Source organism: Labrus bergylta, chromosome 22, assembly GCF_963930695.1.
Source record: "Labrus bergylta chromosome 22, fLabBer1.1, whole genome shotgun sequence".
Taxonomy (NCBI): Eukaryota; Metazoa; Chordata; class Actinopteri; order Labriformes; family Labridae; genus Labrus; species Labrus bergylta.
The window spans coordinates 14,460,578-14,481,010 of NC_089216.1; the positions used below are offsets into that span (position 1 = coordinate 14,460,578).

At 39.8% G+C, this 20,433-nt stretch overlaps 2 protein-coding genes across 2 annotated transcripts; both read left to right on the forward strand.

The window, feature by feature from the left end:
* Window positions 1-4,166: 4,166 nt before the first annotated feature.
* sat2a.1 (spermidine/spermine N1-acetyltransferase family member 2a, tandem duplicate 1) lies at window positions 4,167-11,584 on the forward strand. Its single transcript, XM_020629198.3, has 6 exons — window positions 4,167-4,350; window positions 4,691-4,742; window positions 5,514-5,597; window positions 7,125-7,226; window positions 7,905-7,945; window positions 8,111-11,584. The coding sequence occupies exons 1-6, from the start codon at window positions 4,288-4,290 to the stop codon at window positions 8,276-8,278; spliced, it is 510 nt and encodes a 169-aa protein (XP_020484854.2). The 5' UTR covers window positions 4,167-4,287; the 3' UTR covers window positions 8,279-11,584.
* A 906-nt stretch (window positions 11,585-12,490) lies between these two features.
* Window positions 12,491-20,116, forward strand: tnfsf12 (TNF superfamily member 12). The gene is made up of 6 exons (XM_020629143.3): window positions 12,491-13,312; window positions 14,713-14,794; window positions 16,294-16,350; window positions 16,501-16,524; window positions 16,623-16,750; window positions 17,273-20,116. Exons 1-6 carry the CDS (start codon window positions 13,139-13,141, stop codon window positions 17,546-17,548), a joined length of 741 nt encoding a protein of 246 aa, XP_020484799.1. The 5' UTR covers window positions 12,491-13,138; the 3' UTR covers window positions 17,549-20,116.
* The last annotated feature ends 317 nt before the right edge of the window (window positions 20,117-20,433 follow it).

Sequence of the window (20,433 nt, forward strand, 5' to 3'; positions counted from 1 at the left end):
TTCAAACATGATTTTTTTCTGTTTTAAACAGGAAAACTCCGAAAGTCAAAGACGGTCATCCCTCTAAACTTAAATTGAAATGGTTCTCTCTTACGTCATCAGTCTTGAGTTATCCGGGGTTTTTCTTTCTTTCAACATCAGACACCCTCACAATGGACGCATGATTTGCTTCCCATGCAACACCATCCCACACAAACAATATAATAACGTTACTATGAGCTCAGAAGAAACTGTCACTGCCTGTGAGTGAAGAGATATGACATAATCCTTTATTTTTGAATGATTTTTGTAGCATTTGTTAAGCATGAACCCCAGCGAGAAGCCTCACATTTTCTTAGTCACAGCACTGACTAATATTGCCTACAACGTTTCTGCTTCTATAGCTGCCAGTGAGCTCTCTTGTGCGTCTGTACAAACTGTCAGGGGTGCTTCACGCACGTCATCAGCCGAGTGAGGGAGGTTGCTGATGAAAACAGCAGCAATGCTCGGCCTTTTCTGCTTGCGTTGTATGAAAAGGAGCCATTAGTCAGTCTCACAGAGCCACACCGTCCTCCTGGAGCTATTAATAGCCACACAGTTCAGCCTTAGTTTTTTTTTTTTTCTTCAGGAGAAAGCTGGCTAAAATCCCCCCTTTCCCTGCTCATTTCCTCCCCACCCTGCGCTCTACAGAATATCATGTACTGTGACAAATCTCTCATAAAGTTATTTTTAGCCCAGAGCAACCACATTCTGCTATTTATACTGTGATTTAAGTATAGAATCAACACATAAACAACCAAAGGTAGAGAAATAGACCTTTGTTCTTCTACACATTAAGAAGTAAAATCCTCATGTGAGAAATGCCACAGACCCTCTCCGAGATATTTAACTGCCTTTGCCTCCAACGCAGACGTCACACATGGCTAAACCAGCTGTGGATTTGAGTAGTTTCACGAAGAATCATTACACCAGTCTTTAACCAAAGAATCACACAATGCTTCACCTAGGTACAGCTCCTTGGATATAACTATATACCAACATACAATATAGAATACCATACAATACAATACAAACCATACAATACCTTAAAAATACTATAAGATGCTTTTTAATTCTATGTGATAAGATGCAAAAGGCAAAGGTTTGATTTTACTCAGAGAGCCAAAGCACAACCCTTACAGTAGTTTATGATCACTGTGGTACCTTAGAGAATACCATATTTTATTGTGCTGAATTTAGTTTGAGGCTGTTTTTTTGTGTTCAAAGAAAACATGTAGAAGCTCAAAAGGGTTGCGCACAGGTGTCACTGACTCACAATATGGGTCTCATACAACATAAACACTTGTTATTTTAAGGGGCGGCTCCTTAGCCCGTTGGTAAAACATGCATTCCATGTAATCACAACGTCTCCCACTCAGCTGGGAAACATACCATCCATTTTTCTATCCCCTCAACCATGAGTGCTGTAAACTTTGAAAAGATAAATTAATTAAATAATATTTATTATTAAGAGTTGTAAGTAGAGGTTAAAAGCTTTGTTGTTGTTGTTGTTGTTGTTGTTGTTGTTGTTGTTGTTTTGCCAGAAACAAACCTTTAAAATAAATTCTGTTATTACAATTCTTGATTCAGTCTTTTCTATACTCTGATTTCCTTTCTTACATTTAATTTGCTAATGAAATTATCCTACACAAAATGTATTTCAGGTTTATCTTTTTGTATTTTATTCTATTTTGTTCACCTTTTAAAAGTGTAATAAATGATTTTATGGGTTTTTTTTATTGTGTGATATTCAATAATACATTTGAATGTTCAATAATAATACAGCTGCCTCTTCTTAAATGTAATTTCCATTCTCATAAAGTTGATTCTTGTATTCTTGTTTTCAGCCTCTGCAAGAAAACACTCATCCTCACAAGATGAGTAATGTGTCAATTTCATTTTTCCATGTGTTTTTCTTTACTTTTTCTCAAGGAATTCTGAGTTCTTAATTAATAAAACCTTTGCTCTGGTTGTTGGGGATTTGCACCTTGCGCCTTTGAAACACTGTAAATCTAAGAGCTCATTCTCATTTCTGTGGCTGAAGTTCACAGTTTGATGACATGTCCACAATGTGCGTCATCAGAGACATTTTAAACTCAGTATGACCTGTCCAGCTCAGACACTTCCTGTGAATGCAGCTGTTTAAGTTTGATGCATTTCTGGAAGACAGAAAATATTATAGAATATAATGAGGCAGAACTTCACCTGCAAACTTGAACCAACAAAGATGGCTCTGTCTTTATATTCCTCTTTGTGTCTCTGTCTATTATGCATAATAAAGAGTAATATTGTTCTGCTCAAATTTTTGCCAACTTCTACTCAATTTTAGAAAGTAATACTTCTGAAAAATTGAGATATACAAAAGTACTTTAATGGACTGAAAAATGAATCAACTGATCAAAAAAAGCATGACTCTGAGCACATGGAAACCTCAGAAACGCAGGAAGTAAACCGTTTCTGCTGCTCATCCCACAGCCAGCATGCAGACATTTGTCTGAACTGCACAGAGACTAAAAAGACCTCGAGTCATACACCTTGCTAGGGCCCCCTAGAGGCTGCAACGTGTATTACAAACTACAAAACTAAAGAACTTTTTAGATCACATGAATCAAACATTTTACTGTTGGCTTTACTTCTCTTACTTTAATTTCAAAAAGCTGTGTGTCATTAAAAAAAAAAAAACTATGACCAGTATTACTTTTGGTAATACACCCCGGAGTACTATTTTATTCAAACCATCTCATGTCATTCTGGACAAAGTTATTTTGTCACCCTAATCCCCAGTGCTGAAAAACAAACAGAGTGACTTACAACCCAACACTTATGTTCAAGAGAATCATTTAGTTTGTCGAACAAAAGGTACAAAAACGTCCAACTCAATTTGTGCCCTTTAGGTCTTTTTTTTTTTTTTTTTTAGGTCTTCTACAATCTGTGGATATTTATATTAAATTAGAATTTAATTTATTATATATGTAGATCTCTGACACATCTTTCTTTTCACAGACTACCAGTGACTAAGGCAAGACAACACAATCCACAAAACCCACAACTTTACCACTTCATGATATTTCATCCTGTGTCATTTTGTTACTTAACTTATTTCTTTTAAATGGATTAATACAGATAACCTTTGGGTTGCCAGATTGTGAAAAATGTCTCCTGATGCCTTTTTTTTAAAAGAGTTGCAGAAGATCCGGAGCAAATTATTAAAGAGGATGAGCTTTGCTTTAAATCTTTACTTATAGGCTATTAGTGGTTTTCTCCAGTTATCTGTAAAGCTGTCTAAATATTGATTCACATAACATTAACTCCATATTTGACTGAATTGCCCCCGGTGGGTTAGTAGAGTATTTCTAATGCTTATTTTACAATAATAACAAATGGGTTTAGTTTGGCCACTCTGTAAATTGCCATGAGCAAAAGTTATTGCATTGTCACGAAATATGAACGTAAATATAGAAGCCATTCAGTCATCTATATGACGGAGGATTAGAGCCATGTTAAAAAAGAAATGCTTTTTTTTAATTTACGAGAATAAAGTCATAAATAAAGAATAAAGTTGTAAAAATAAAGTCGTTAATTTACGAGTTTTATCTCGAAATTAAAGAAAATAAAAAAAATGAACGTGGCCCTCATCGTCCGTCGTACATCTGTCAGGTTTACAGTTGTTAAAAGGCTTATGATGAATTGATTGTGACACTTAATATGATAAAGGCTGATGCTGGATTATCAGTCAATAGGGTAAGTCCCTTAAATGCACAATATTAATCATAATTACAAGCTTGTTAGAGTTTTAGTTCTGCTCAAGGATTTGTCACTTTTGGTTGTTTAACTTGCAAATTAATCAAAATTAAGTCAACTGCCATGTCCAAAAATCAGAAGGCTATCTGTCACAAACAAACTCATAGTGATTGTGTAGAATTTGGGGTCGAAAAGGGGGGTCACATCGGTTTTTTTTTTTTTTACCTGTGAGTTTTACCCCACAACAGAGGCTAATTTAACCCCTGCAGGTGAAAGAGCGACAACAGTAGAAAGAGTAAATGATTAACACAAGAAGGGACTCGTAAGCTCTGTTTCGACGTGCTGTTTCATAACACACGGCTGGTTCCTCCGCTCGCCTCCTTCGTGGAAGGGGGCGCTCTCGGCTCGCTGCTCAGCTTGATTTGGACGCTGTGTTTTTAACCGCACAGCTGCATACCTCCTCGTCTCTTCTCCCGCCGGCCGGATCCCACGGAGATCACGGACACTGTGAGCATTTCAATCACCAACATGGACTTCTCCATCAGAGCAGCCAACGTGGAGGACTGCAAGGACATCGCGAGGATGATCCTGGTGAGGGGACACGTGTGTGTGCAGTGTGTGTGTGTGTGTGCAGTGTGTGTGCAGTGTGTGTGTGTGTGTGTGTGTGGTTGTGGTTGTACGGGGGGCCGCTATGACTCGAGGGCATGAACAGTCTATGACTCACAGGCTGACGTCAGAAGGTGTCTGCACGTTGACAGCGTTGTTGTAACGACATTGTTCAGATATTATTGGATAAATATCAGAGCAGGAGATGTGCGTGTCTGTGCAAACAATGTAATGTAAGCTGTTTCCTGACATACAGGAAGTGGCATGTTTCAGGCCCTTAATAAGATCTGATGCTTTTTTTTTTCTTTTTTTTATGTGTTCACAGGAATTGGCTGAATATGAGAAAATCGTCGATCACGTGAAAATCACACAGAAAGGTACAGAAATGGATACTATAGGCTACATGTTCTTATTGAGTTCAGAGCCTTGACCTTGCCCTTCAATGTGTGTGACCTTCATAAACTATCAGAAGCGTAAAAAATCCTGGATGTATAAAAACTGTAAAATTGTTTTTAAAAAAAAAAAAACATGAGAAGTTAGAATGACAAGACTGTGTTTTCTGTTTAGAGCCAAAAAAAACAAAAAACAATCAAATCAACTGGAGATTGAAACGCTCTTTTGAAAAGTAGACAACACAGGTTGAGCTCAAGATCATTAAAGTAGCTTTTCTGAACATTTAAGTCACACAATTACAGAAGCGAATTGCATTCACCATTTTTTTTTTCTTTTTTTTGACACATTGTCTCATAACTATGAGCTCAGGATCTCAGGAATTATGAGAAAAGTTTTCATAGGCATAGGATAAGACAGTGGGCGATTATGACGTTATCGGATCCTATCTGCTTTTATTTCATACTCCAAATGAGACACTGTGAAATATTATTGCCACTTAATGTGACTGGCTTTCATATAAGTCAACGCTGTACAGGCATCTTCAAATCATTGGGATTGTTCAGGTGGAAAGGCCGGTCCGACCTCCTGGAAGCGGCTCTCTTCCTGCAGGAGCTGTTAAACCGAGAGAATGACACTTCTTCTTCAGCATACGTTTCAGACCGTGGAAAGAGGATTTAAAAGTGTGGCCTTAACTGAAGGGAATATGTAGCATATCCCATACAATATAAATGACCAGTGTTTTGTGTTTTGTGCAGACTTGGAGCAGGATGGCTTCTCCAAAAACCCGTTCTTCCATGGGATCGTTGCTGAGGTACCAGAACAGCACAGAACCAAAGACGGTGAGAAGTGACCAACAGTACCACTTTCAGCTGTGACAAACATAATGTTTTCATTGTTTGAGCGATGACGTTGTAGAGACAGAATCCCACACCTGTTGTAAATGTACAACACGCGCTCACATGTCAGCCAAGAAATAGTTTGCACAGTTTCTGTCCATTAGTGTGAAATCTGTGATAACTATTTCTGTTTTTTTTCCTCTCTAATCAAATATAACTGTTTCAATTTGAAGGCCTTCAGCCAAATGGCAGCTATTGATATTTGAGTATTTTCCCAAGCTGTAAGCAGCTCATTTGGGATAAACCACGAATCTAGCCAAACAAAATGATTGTTTCAAACTGTTACTGGATATAAATACTGTTATTTTGTCTTGTAAGAAACCCAAATCCTGACAGATTAATGAGAACGCTAGCACACAAGAAAGAAATGTGGACTGTAGCAAGGAGGAAAAAACTATTTTTTTATGGTTTTGTTTGCCTGATGGATTTAAAAAAAGAGCCATTACAGATCTCTAGACAGCACTTGTAGCACACTCTTAAGTGTACTGAAGATAATCAATTGCTATAAGAGTCCAAAAGTCCATGACTTTGCTTTACAGCAGCTACATTTAACAGTCAACAGGTTCATTAGTTCATCTTTACGACCTGATACAGCACAAAGCTAATGTCTACTCTCCTTTCACCACTTGCATAACGAGGCGAACACACGACTGCTCCCGGAATAGCGTACTGAAAAACATTAATGTACGCTCTGCTGCCCAGTTGGGTCTTTTTCTTCCATGACACAGTCCGCCTCCCCCCCAAATACAGTCACCTCTTCCCGCTCTCTGCTGGTTTCAGATACCTGACTCCTGGCCAAAATGCTTCCCCACTTTTGTACAATAAACTTTTGACAGTACTTCTAATAAGACCACCAAATAAAAATAAAAAACCCACATATATCTGTGGTCATTTCTACAGGGGAAAAACAACAATATCATGAATGTTATGATTTTTCTTCACTGTTTTATTTGACAGATTATAAAAATAAAGCTTGATATCCTTAAAGCTGCATGCCAATAATTCGTGTAAAATGGTAATATGCAATGATGAGTGAATCATTGCCCTCTACTATATAGGTCAGATGGCGAGTTAAATTTTGGTTCTGGGTCAGTGAAAGGTCTGGATTATTTTAGACAAATCCGCTATAAACTTTAGTCATTTTTTTTTTTAAATTGGTGCCTTACAAAAACACATTTGATCTCAACAACATAGTTTTTAACAAAACTTAGTCAAGATACTCGAAAGACGATAAAAAGCCAACAAGAACTATGACTGGACAATGCTTGATATTGATTGAAAAAAAGAGTCTTGCTAGCCGTGACATATTTATAATTTAATATGTATGTATAATATGTCAATGCTGATGCTGGATTCAATGCCTCCAAGTGGCCTAAAAAAAATAAACATAATTTAGAGTGCTTTTTAAAGTTAATATTCGTAACTGTCTTTCTGATGTATTGAGTTAACATTGTGACTGTTTGCTTTCAGGCCATACGAAGATAGGCTACGCACTTTACTTCTACTCCTACAGCTCATGGTCGGGCAGAGCCATTTATATGGAGGACTTGTATGTGATGCCTGAGTTCAGAGGTAAAGTGAACTGTGGTCAGAATAAACATGTCATTGTTGTTATTTTAGGCACGAAATGTAAATTCCGTCGCCAGGGGGCTCTCGACAGAAACAATAACAGAAGATGAGGTCGAGGCTTGCAGGGAATTATGGGAGTGATTCTCTATACTACTCCAGCCCCACCCCCCAAATGAAAACGCACCCAGAGTCTACTGTCTTCAAAACTAACGTACTAAACAGACCTGAGGAAGAGAATCTGTTCACCGACGATGTATCCAAGTATAATCTACAAAACGTTTTTGTCACAGCAGCACATCCAGCACATCAGCTTTAAGTCGTGATTCTCGCTTCCTTATGTAGCAGTCTTTGACGTAAACCGGTCCAGGACCAGTCCTTGGAGTATCCCTAGTTCAGAGGGTGTGATGACTGTGAGGTCATCCATGTAGGCTCTGATGGGGGGGGGGGCTGTCCCACTCCGGTGTTGGCCAATGGGCCTCTACACTCCACCTCAGCAGCTTTCACGACCATGTTCATGGCAAGGGAAAAGAAGATCACAGAAACTGTACACCCTTAAAACAACATTTTGAATTCATTTAGATATTTGAGTGTAAAAATTCTACATATTGTATCTTTGGGTTGATGATTTGCGCTAGCAGGAAGTCTTAATGAATACGCTCTTCGTCTCTTCGTGTTTTCCAGGGAAGGGCATTGGGAAAGCACTGATGAGCAAGGTAGCACAGGTGAGTGAAACCCCCAAAATATTATCCGACTTAAACGTTAAGAAATTAAAATGTTCTGTAAAAGTTGGACATTACTTGCACTTTGTTTTTCTTGCATATCAGAGGAAATTCTTGTCCCTATGTAATCAAGGCAGTACTGATGCGCGTCTCTCTGCTCTCCTGTAGCTCGGCCTGGCTGCTGGCTGTGGTCAGCTCAACTTCACAGTCCTCGACTGGAACAAATCATCCCTTGACTTTTACCTCAACCAGGGTTGCACCGATGTCACAACTGACATGGGCTACCACTACATGAGCTGCAAAGGAGAAGCACTGGAGCACCTGGCCCAACCCTAACCCGACCGCGTGCTCATGGAGACACGACCTTTGAAAGTAACAGGGTCAACATACGCAGTACAGGGATAGAGTGGCCCCGTTCCAAAACGTAACTATGACAATCGTTCCATTGAATGCACAAAACAAGTAAAAAAAGATAATTGACTGTTTTCGCCCTGCCCCATGCTACGCTTGTTTTCCAATGATAGCACAGAAGCAGCATTATATAAGAAAAAATGGCTTGTTTATTAATTCCTGGAATTCTCGCACTGTGAGTCTTCAATTTCATGCAGATCTTACTGTAAGAACTCTCATTTGGAGCTGATAGGAGACATTTTAGTCAGCTAACATGTCAACAGCTGGGAGTCTTTTCAGTTGTAGTTAGATAATGCTAGCTTAAAGGCTGCAGCTAAAAGCCCCGTTTCCACCAAGCCGTCAGGTCCGGTTCAGTACAGTTCGGTACAGTTTGTAAACCCTGATCTGGCTGGTGTTTCCACAGCCAACCTTACTTGATAAGCAAAGTGTGAGCAACATGACGACAGCCGCATCAGCTTCCTAACACATGTAGCTTGGCGCAAGTGTAGCCCGCCAATAAATTCAACGCAGAAGAATCTCCAAAGTCGTCCATGGTGCTGATATTAGTCACAAAAAAAAAGAACAATAGCCTTGAAATGACATGGCCCGTTTTGTGTTTGTCCTTTATTACCCACGGGGAGTGATGATACCTTCGACCAATTGACGGACTGCAGTGTGTCTCCGGCCTTCAGGATCAGATCAGTACTCTTACCCCAACAGAAGGGTAGCATGAAAGTAGGATGGTACGAATCTCTTATTTTGGTACCATTCCCAACTTCAGACAGTGAAAATGCCAATAAATGCGTACCGCACAAAGCCGTACCAAACCGAGCTGAACCGGACCCCTTGGTGGAAATAGGGCTTAACTCACTGATTTGGTTAACTTAAAAAAAAATATATATATATATGAGTCTTCAATTAAAAAAAAACTAAATCAGCATCCTCTTTATATGTGATGACTGTTTTGTCAGCTGACATGACAACAAATAGCATAATTAGTAGCTGTAGTTGGACAGCTCTAGCTAATTGATACTAAATTGCATATTTGGCTGAAAGCTTCTTCTACAGACGTCTGTGTGACAGTCCAGCTGACTCGCTCTACCGAAATCCCAAGATGGATATATACTCGATTCATGGCTTGAAAAAATAGCACTGAAGCTAGGCTACAAGCCAGACGGATATTGAAAAAACAAGGCAGTTTTTTCTTGCAGTCTAGCTTGGCTTTATAACCTAGGTATTATACTACCACGAATAAAAACATTAATAAAAAAGACTGCTTACATCTGCTGTTTAAACCACAGTCTACTTAAAATACATGTAAACCATGAAGTTAATGCAAGAGCCTCAACATGAAGGCTGCCTTGTTCAGGTAGATAGGGGGGCGAGGAACAGTCAATTAGCTTAGCTTCAGGGTTAAGAATGCAAATTAAAGTATTGGAATGGGGCCCATGCAATACAATTTAATAGTACAAAACTTAGGCGCTGACATGTGTGTTTTGTGTTTTCCCTTGTGGGGCTTAATGACTTGGAGCACCTTTTGATTTTGTGTTTAATCAAATAAGAAGGAAAACGAAAGGTTGGCAGTTAGAAGGGTCTAACAGTTGTGTATGAATCACAAATTATAACACCTTTTTTTGCACAAATATCCAGACAAACATTATGCATTGGGTAGACAAACTGTATGTTTCTGTGTGTGAGTGTTGCTAAGAGGGGAGTTTTTTTGATATCGCATCCCTTTTAAATTAATTATTTACTATGACAAAAGCGACCAAAGAGTAATAAGGTCACTTCTACCCTCGTCTTCCGGACATGGAGCACTGTTGTTGCACAGATGTTGTGAAGCACAATGCTGCTGCTAGCAAGGTTTTCATCCACTATATCTATGTGTTGACAGTTCTTGAGATCAGATGGTGAAGAAATGGGTTAGGCGCCATTTCAACCTACTTTAGGACTGTTTTAATAGAAAGGCTTTCTTTAAATGAGACAAGAAAAGAAGCATCTGGGAGGGATATAAAAAAATGTTAGACTTGGACCGTTCTCAGTTTAAGTCTTTGACCCTGTCCTGTTGAAACAAAAGGGAAATAATTCTGGTCTGCACTTCTGTTTTATATCCAGTCTATATACTTTTTTTAAACTCCTTGTATCATTTCCAGCAATTTAATGAAAACAATCTGAGCTGCGGGTTATATTAAGTTTGTTTTCTCTAGCTCTAAACAAGTAAGAACCACTGACCCTCCTCTAGAGGTTTTGCAATTTTCTTTTCTGACTTTGTTTGCAAAATAATTGAGTAAAGAATGTGCAGGGTTGTTTTTAAAAGTCTTTAGGAAATTGTTTTGTAAAATACTCCTGTATATTTGTTGAAATGTGCAATATATACAGACAAGTACATTTTATATGCTTGGAACATGTTCCAGAAATCAATATACAGTCCAAGGAAACAGAAAGAGACATTTAAAGCTGCCATTGTTTGAATACTCCAACTCCATGCCAACCCAGAGCGATGAAATACACAACTTGATACTTTGCTCCCAGTGATGCTTGTTGTTGAAGTTCAATCATGATTCCTATCGATTAATTGCAATAACTCAGACGAGAAGAACATTTTTTGTTCTGTACAAATGATGAAAAAAATGAAAGTTAAATATTCGAAATGCTTATTCACATTTGTGTGTGTGTAATTGACAATGTGTCAGTGTGAGAGAGTAGAAAAGACAGCCATCTATTTCCACAACTTTCTGAAGTTGTTAGGAGAGCCATAGGGACACTGTGTTCAAATCATATGGTGAGATATTATCAATGTGTTCAAACGTTTCTTTTGACTTGATGTTTCTATTCCTCACATGTTTTAATGTGTCTCATTTAGTCTCTGAAATGCTTGAAGTTAAAGCTGGTCATTGTTCGGTTAAATTCTGTGAATCCAAGAAGTCAACTAGTAAATCACCTCGTCCACTGAGTTTTTAAAAGGGCTTCATAACATCATACTACAACTTCCCTCACTTCACAAAGCACCACTAAAGTCCCTCCCTTGTGCCAAAAGGGGATTTATGAGTTTTTCCACATAATGTGATAAATATTAGAACTGTCGTAAACCATGTCACATGTAGAGAACCTCAAACCTGCATGATGGTCACATATTTTAGGCCACCTGTTGTCACCAATTCCTGAAAACGGAGCGTGTTTCAATGTTTACCTTCGCCCTTGTTCGACTGCTCTGCTCTTTCTGCACTGAGGATTAAAAGCTGTCAGACTTAATTTTCAGATGTGTTGAGTCCATTGTTTTGTAAGAGGAACATTTTTTATCAGATTCTTGGCTTATATATTTTCCTTTATAAACACAATTTAAATATGAATGTGATTATCTGTGATTACCAAAAAAATATATAGTTAGAAATAGGAATCTTGGACGTCATTCAGGAGAGTGATGCATTGAAGGCTAAAACAAGTGCTTGGTAAAAAAAATGATTTACCCAGACAATATAACACAATGAAAAATGAAAATACAGCAAATAATGAAGTCTAAGCTAACTTAAAAAAAACCAAGGTCCCTGAACATATTTGTTATGAACCTGCTACTTTTAAAGATGATATTCTAAGTTTGAGTTTTTGCTGTATAATGCTTTCCCACCCTTTGGCCCCTAACAAGTATAAAAGGGAGAGAGGGTAAGAGAAGGTGTCATGTCAGAAATCGTTGCATCTTTTCAAAACTAGTCACGAGGAACTTAGTGTGTGACTTGATCACAAGCACAGAGGATTGGGAAACTCCTGAGATAATTCACATGTCCTGAATTAGAGTGAAATATTTTCTGTTTTAAAGTTGCTTAAGAATCACTTTTAATGAAATAAGTCTACAAAAGCAATACAACATATTTCAGATGATAAATAACTTTTGTAGATTAAACGATCGAAATCATCCATGAAAAAAAAAAAAAAAAAGTTGTACAGTTCATTTTTAAAATAACTTGAGTTTGTTTGGGAGATTTCCCTTGGCTGTTGATATTAATATTTTTGGCTCACCTGTTAATCACCCTGGTTTACACATTATCCGCAGAACAGCCTGTTGTAAATCTATGGTGGTCTACCTATACAATACTGCCGCCGTGTGGTCACGAACGGAACTGTCACTGGCGTGAATGGCACATATTTTCAAGTTGATGAAAGTGATCTGAGCAGCAGTGGAAGCTCCGGTGCACCTCGAATGTTTAACCTGCGCTTCCCACGTTGATTTCCACGGCGAGAGCTGTTATCACAACATCAGAGCTGTGACGCGGAAAGTTCCCCTCGGAGACTCCTCGTGTGTGTGTGTGTGTGTGTGTGTGTGTGTGTGTGTGTGTGTGTGTGTGTGTGCGTGTGTGCGTGCGTGCGTGTGTGCGTGTGTGTGTGTGTGTGTGTGTCTCAGCCTGCCTAATAGAGTGACCCCCAGCACGCTGTTTAAAGGGAAGACAAGAGAGCTGAGTCAACGAATCGCAAGGAGAAGGATGCAACAGTTGATGTGCGCGAGTTGCACACTTTTCTGCTGTTTGGAGACGGCGCGCGCACACGGAGCACGGTGGCTTTGATGTGTGTGGAGGAAGGAGCGGATGTTTTGCTGCTTTATAACCATCATCTGTCAGATTAAATCAATCAGAGAGATCGGCGCGTCCTTAAAAAAAGCAGCTGTAGCGTGTCCTCTTTCTCGCCAAAATGGACATTTGGACAGGCATGCATTTGGAGGGACTTGACGCGCTGCTGGAATGGAGTTGAAGTGGGGGTTTCGGATGGTCTGCGGCGGAGGCGAGGAGTAGCAGCAGCGGCGCAGTCTGCAGCAACATGCATCGGATCCTGCAGAGGAGGCGAGTGCGCAAGCTGCGGGTCGTCTGGGCGTCTCTGGCCCTGGTGGCGCTGTCCCTGGCCGCGTGCAGCGCGCTGTTCACGGCGTGGACTTGGCGGCAGACGCGGGACCTGTCGCAGTCCTTTAAAGTCCTGCAAGACCGACTGGAGCAGGTTCGTAAGGTTTTTTTAAAGCAGACAAACAAACAAACAAACAATTACAACTGAAAAATAGCATGCATATTTGTGTCGAAATTTTTTTTACGCGCTTTGACTTTTGCAAACCTTAAAGTGCCCTTACGTAACTTCTTTAATAACTTCGCTCCTGTGGAATCTTCTTGGGGGGTGTATGGAAAAATGCAATTCCTTGACACCCCCCCCCCCCCTTCCCCCTTTGCACGTACTCCATTCTTATTGCACCATTTCTCTGCTTGGCACTTTTATTGCTTACCAATAAGTGCAGTCAAGTTGTGGTGAAGTTACTGCTTATTTTTGACCCCCTCTCCTTCCCCCCTCCCGCCATGTTTAATTAGTCTGGTGCCAGTTGTGCTCCAGTTTTATCTCAATTTACTGGAAAGCCTCAACTATTTGGCACGTGAGCATGTTATATCCAACTGAGTGCACAGAGGCTGCAGAGTGAAGTGTAGTAAGTGTAAATCATGTGCAACGTGTAGGATGTTATCCTTTTTAGGAGGGTTAAATGTGCCACAATCTGTCACATGCATTGCATTATTCAAGTGATGCAAAGTGCAGCTTTAAAGCTGCTTGCACTTGCAGCAAATGTTAGATTCCAGCATGAGTTGCATCACGGGGCAAATTATTTTTTCTAAAAGCAGCCAAAAGGAGCTGATGGAAATTCTTCTTGTCTCAAGATATTTCCAAACCAGGTTGTGCTGGATTTGAGATCAGGAGGACAGGTTGCAGAAGACACGCACGCACACACACACACACACACACACACATACACACACACACACACACACACACACACACATTAGCTACACATGTTATCCTTTTCCCTCACACACACACAAACACCCCAAGATTGGCCACGTGGAGTGTTGATGCTGGATCTCTCCCAAGGGCCCCCGTTCTGTCCATTTGACCATTGGCCAACTCCTGATGAGAGCCAGCAAGCTAACGTCTGGAGAGCAACTCGCTGCCTTTATTTCCACAGTAGCAGTAAATTTAAACACACTTTTTTTTTTCCCCCCTCTTGAGCTGCTTCTCCTTTTCCTACTTCTTAAAGGCCTCCTTCGGTCACTCAGTGGGCCCCCAGCCAGAGGATTTAAAACTTTGCTGCCTTGACAAAAAAATAAATAAAAAAAATCAGAACGGGAGTAAAGACATGTGAGGAATGCAAAGCACTAAAAACATGCATTAAGTGTTGCAACTGCAGCCTCAGAGGAAGTGGTGGGCTGATGCTAAAGCTAGCTCTGCAGCAGGGGCAGGATCATTGGAAAAGACAGGCCTGTTTGTGTTGTCGTCTGTGTGACTGTGTGGGACCAGAGCCAGATACAAAGGCATAATAAATGTATTGGAAATGTGTTAATGGTGCTTTTCTCTTTGGACAGGTCAACACGCAGAGGAAAGCCATCGTGCAGCTCATTCTGGAGAAGCGAGAGCTGCTTGTGGGCCAAAGAGTGAAAAGAGACGGTATTTCAAATTAAAAGTCCTCCCCAGAGCTTTGAAAAGACACAATACTTACCAAGTGCACTGTGTTGTTTTTTTGGGAAGAACATTTAACACAAACGCCGGCCACTCTTGGCCCACATGCCACTTTGGTCAGGTCTAGCGGGGCCGCAGCAGGCACTACCCGCTGCTAAAAGTTGACACAGGAAAAAGTAGGCAGCTGGATTTTCAGAAATTACAGGTCTGACCAAAGCGGCCCTCGGAGCCCACAAAACCAGCTGGCGAGGGAGCGAGGCCTTGTTGCACGCTTCTGGACAGTGAAATTGATTTTCTTTTTCACCCCCCCCTGAGCACACCACTGACACAGCTATGATTTGTTGTGAAAGCGGTGATATTTGATGACCTATCATTGCCGTATTTATAGCCCCTGTTTGCGTCACCATCACGGGATGGCTTGATTGTTCACATTTGGCCGAGGGTGAACTCTGATGCGCTTTTCTGCCGGAGAAGGAAGGAAAAAAAAAAACAATTTGACAAATTATCCATTTTAAGATCTGCAAGCCCGGCCAAAATACCTGTCGAGAAATCCTGCAGATATGAGTGTGAAATCTCACTTTTTCTTCCAAAATGCATTAAACAAGTTCGGAAATTCAGAGAGAAAAAAAATCCAAACAGCTTTTTTCAGTTTGTGCAAAGTTTACCACCAGGACACTGCTGTTATGTTCTCTCCGGATGACTGACAGCTCCAGTCAGGAAACTCTGGCCGGCCTGAGGGCTTAACTCTCACCCATAGCGAATCCTGCAACTACAGGGTCACCCACCTGTGAGTTATTTCAGCAGGGGCTCAATATTTGGGCTACTCAACATATAAAGCATTTATTTCACAGTTCATTCGCACAGTATACGAGATGTATCTGTGTTTAAAGACTCCCTCTAGTCTGAAGAGAAAACAGCTCTTTAGAGAGAAACAAGAGCAGCCTTTCTGCAGCTCTGGCCTTTAAGTGTTGTGTTTTATTTATTGTATTTATCCAAAGATATTGCTTCACTCTGTTCTTGAGCCAAAGACCTTTTTGACTCTCTCTTTCCGGCACTTCATTTATCTTATTTAGCACTTCTAGCTTTGCCTCTCAGGCTACATTTAATGCTTTTACTTTCCCCCCCCTTGCTTTCCGTCTTCCTTCACTCCATCTCTCTCCTCTTCTTTCTCCATCTCCTGTATTTTCTACATGACTGCAACCAGCTGGCACTAAGATTATCCCCCACAGGAAAGAAAAAAAAGTCTAAGAGGCACACGCTTCTGCCTGAAAATAACAGTTTGAGGAAATATATTGAAGCACGTGAAAGGAAATCCTATATCCATCTGCTAGTCGCGTTAAAATGAGCCAGGTTAAATTGAAATGCCAGCAAATTAACAAACTGTGTTATTAGACACACACAGACAGGGATGATTGTTTTATCAAAAAGCCACAAGTATTTTTATGTGCCAGTCAAACTAATATTGTGTCTCTCTTTGCCTTCTGAAGGGGGGACGGCACGAGGGAGGAATGGAAACGGAAAGAAAGCAGCGTCTCATTTCGAGAGTAAGTATCTTGGCAGATCAGTTATGGTCGTCTTATGTAGCATCTGCTGAAGTGGTTTCAATCATAGACCCCTATACAATTGCAGTCGTAAAATCTTAATTGACTTTCCCTTTTTCTTTCTCTTTCAATGTCTCTTATCCTCTTCATCAGTTACCAAAGTCTCCTCTCAACAAGGTAGGATTTGTGAAATGAATAAAGGACAGAGGCTCATCTGTGAGACTTTGACCTATGAGAGATTTAACCTTGGCTATTTGTCTGTTTGTGTGTCTTAGTTGGAGAGGGGGGTGTGATAAAAGGTTGGGAGGAGAGGATGCTGAATATGAGTAAAGCGGTGAGGTACAACAAGGAACAAGGCACCTTCACAGTGGAGAAAGCGGGGGTCTACTTCCTGTTTTGCCAGGTGAGTTTGTGCTGAGAATTGCAGCTTATTAACATTATTTTTACTTGTGTTTGTATCTCTACTTTAAATATGCATAAATGATATTTTTATTTTGACAAAGGATCAAATGAATGTGTGTAATATTAAGTTAGTTATTTACCACAAAGGTTACTTAGCTACTGTTTTCTCTATGGGTTAGTGACAAACCCATAGAGAACTATCCCTTAAATTTGTACTTCCTTTAGCATCTTTTAGCTCAGACTTACCAGGCAACAAGTAATCTCTATTCATGGGTTCAACATAGAAATGTAGGATCTGTACACAGGGGTCTGGGTTTTCAACATGGAAAGTGTTCTGGTTTCCGTTTGTAGTGTATTTATAGCCAGATCTGAATCAACCATTCAGGTATCAGCAGTCCGTGGTGTATGCAGTAAACAGTCTGTGTAGATAGCAAAAGAACTGGTGGAAAGTTAACCGCGCTAATGCCATACCAGCCAGGAAGTCTGATGGATAATCTGAGGATTATATTTTCTGTCTTTGTAGGTGTTGTTCAATGAGCAGCAGTCTCAGTATGTGAAGCTGGACGTGGTGACCAGTGGACAGAGGCCTCAGAAGCTGCAGTGCATGGAGGGATACGGGACGACCCCCTCCGCCGGACCACACCCTTTCCACTTCCTGAAGCCATGCCAGGTGTCCGGCCTGCTGCGACTGGATAGAGGCACAGAGCTGCAGGCCATCACAGGCTCGTCCTTCAGACTCCATACTGTGGGAAATCCTTCAGCCTCCCCTCACATATTCAGCATCTTTAAAGTTAACTGAAGCTTTTAGTCTCATCCGGGACCAAAAAACTAACTTTTTACGCAGATGACATTCTTTTCTATGTGGTAAAACACTCATAAGCAATGGGGACATAAAATCGTGCCACAGCCTCTTCCCAAAGACGTTAATTTGAAAGACAGACCCAACATTTGTGGAAGTTGTTGTGGAATTTTTCTCCGGACAGCTGTGCTGTTTTGGACTGGAGAAAAACAGACTTCTGGATTAAAACCAAGTCACAAAGTGGAAAAAAAAATGCCTTTATGAACGTCTGCAGAGAACAGATGATGGCTGGAAGCTGTTCTACAGATAAAGACACAATTGTAAAAAGAAAATAGCCTTCTTATCAAGTCATAAAATGTGCTTACACTCTCTTTATAAGACTGATAGTAAAGTTGCACTTTCCACTTTTTATATCACCACAGCCTCAAGAAACTCAAAGCTTCTACAAGCGTCAGATCCAGACACTATTAACAGCCTACATGAGTTGTCAGTGATATTTTATACAGTGCAGCATCTGTGTGTTTGAATCAAGCATTTTTTGTATACTGATTTTATGATCTCCACATTACCAGTAATGTGTGTGTGTGAGTGTGTGTTATGTGTGTGTGTTCTGTGTGTGTCAAAGAAGTGTGACATTACTCTAAGCCTTTTTCTTAAAGTACTCCGTATGTGTAAGTTTGGAGTAAAGAATGGGTATATTTTGAAAAACATGGATGTGAATTTGTGCTCTTTTGCTTGAAATTTGATTGTAAGGTATTGCATTGTATATTGTGTGCTTTAATGATGGAAATTTGTTATAGTCAGCAAAGCACACATCTTTAATTATAGCTTTGTCTCTTTTTTCTGCCTTTGATAGGCTATGTTTTATGGCCAATAATCACAATCAGCAAATTGTCTTGTAAATAATGAAATCACTGTTCTTATGGCCTTCAAATGCTCTCCTAAGCTCTAGTGTGAATTTAAATTGATTTTGATTTTAAACTTGGAAAAAGTTACTAACTGATCCAAAGAAATAGTCACAGTTCTAGTGTAGTAAGACCAAGCTTTATAACAGCCCATAGAAAAAAAGCCAACATGTTGTTCATTTAGCTGCTGACTAACATATTAATTCAAAGTTAAACAAATATTTTACTCAGTAGGACAATGTTAAAACCATGAGCTCTCTAAGGCTGAGTTGAACCCGTTGCTGCTTAACGCTAAATGCTAATGTCAACAACCTAGCATGATCACAAATCTAACATGGTTTGTAAGGTTTGTTCCCCAGGTTAACAGTTTACAACTATACTACCTCTCTGAGGTTGCAATGAAGCCAAGGACTGCTTTGAGCTTAATGCTAATGTCAGCAAGCTGGCATGACCGCAAAGCTAGCATGCTAATTTTTGCAGGTAAACTGTTAACCTGGCTAATCTTTTAAAGGCATTTTAGCCAATCAACCATAAACACCTATACCCGAGGGTGGTGAGAGTGATAAAAAGTCATAAACAAATTACATTTACTGAAGTTTGAAAGAAAAAAACCTTTCAAATGATTGGGAAATGAAAGGCAAGGTAACTGGGATTGCTTCAGTGAATTACATGCATGTCTAAAAGTTTTTTTGTCAAACAACATAACTTTGCTATGCCAGGGGACATTGTTTGCTTGGTTTAAAAATAACTAAGGAATCCCAATTTTTACCTTTGATTTTTTTAATCAGATCGTTTAGTAGATCTTATGTGAATAATTTGTCCAAACCAACAACTTATCTGAAATAATATGGAAAGAATAAAACCCCCAATTTCTCTACTATGTAATGGTTACATCTTGAATTGAAGATTGTTGCATCTTTAATTTTTATGATATTTTGGAAACTCCTTTCATTCGCTTGTATTTTGCTGCTTCTGCTTTCTGTAATATTCTCCGCTACAATGCAAACGTGTATATTTCTAGCAGTGGGTTATGCACGCCCACTCTTGTTTATAAGTAGTTTTTGTGGACGGACCACATTGGTTTTCAGCTCAGCACTTTACTGAAGTGAACGTTGTGTTTTTAATTGGAGCCAAACCTTCATGTTTTCAGATAAAAAAAAAAGTATGATTTTGAAGTTTAGACGTTTCCTCATCGTTTTCCTCTTCCCTTTTGGTGCCCTTCATGCTCACACACCAACCCCACACCCCCATGCACCCCAAATACCAGTGTCAGCACCGATCATACTGCACACCCACATACACACACTCACTCTCCTGAGTGTCCTCTGCATGCACAGGCACACACCAGCAGACATCTAAATGTTCACTTCCTGAATCTGAACCTAAACCACACAGCTGAAGGCCTTTGAGGAAAAACATGCCTTGTCCCTCCACATACACACACAAGCACACACACACACACAAATACACACATAGTCTTGCACACTTCCCTGCCCTGATTCCTATTTTTGTAAATGACTTTGTTAACACTTTGGAAATTTGTGTGAAGCATTGTGAAGTAGTTCTCTTAAAAATGATGATGTATGCAATGGGTGGACATTTCTTATATTCATTTCCTCTCATCCTGCTTCTCTTCATGTTAAATAAAAGTTATTGGTTGGTTTTTTTGAAAAAGTGATTCTAACTAATATAATGAAAAAGTCCAGATAAACAGCCTGTGTGTGAAGGTGAGTATGTAATGTATGAAGCTGTCAAAAGTTGGTGAAGCCCAAAGCCAAGCCAAACAAAAGTGATTACTGGACTTTTGCTTACTTTTGTGAATTTGTGAGTCCCTTATGAACTGGTTTGTTTACATTTTAATTTGTTTTAATTTTGTTACTTTAGCCTAATCGGTTTCCACACATAAAAGCGTCAACTTAATGCCTAAATGTTAAAAATAAAAGAGTAGGACTCAAAGGAAAGGTGACAGTAAATAGTGAA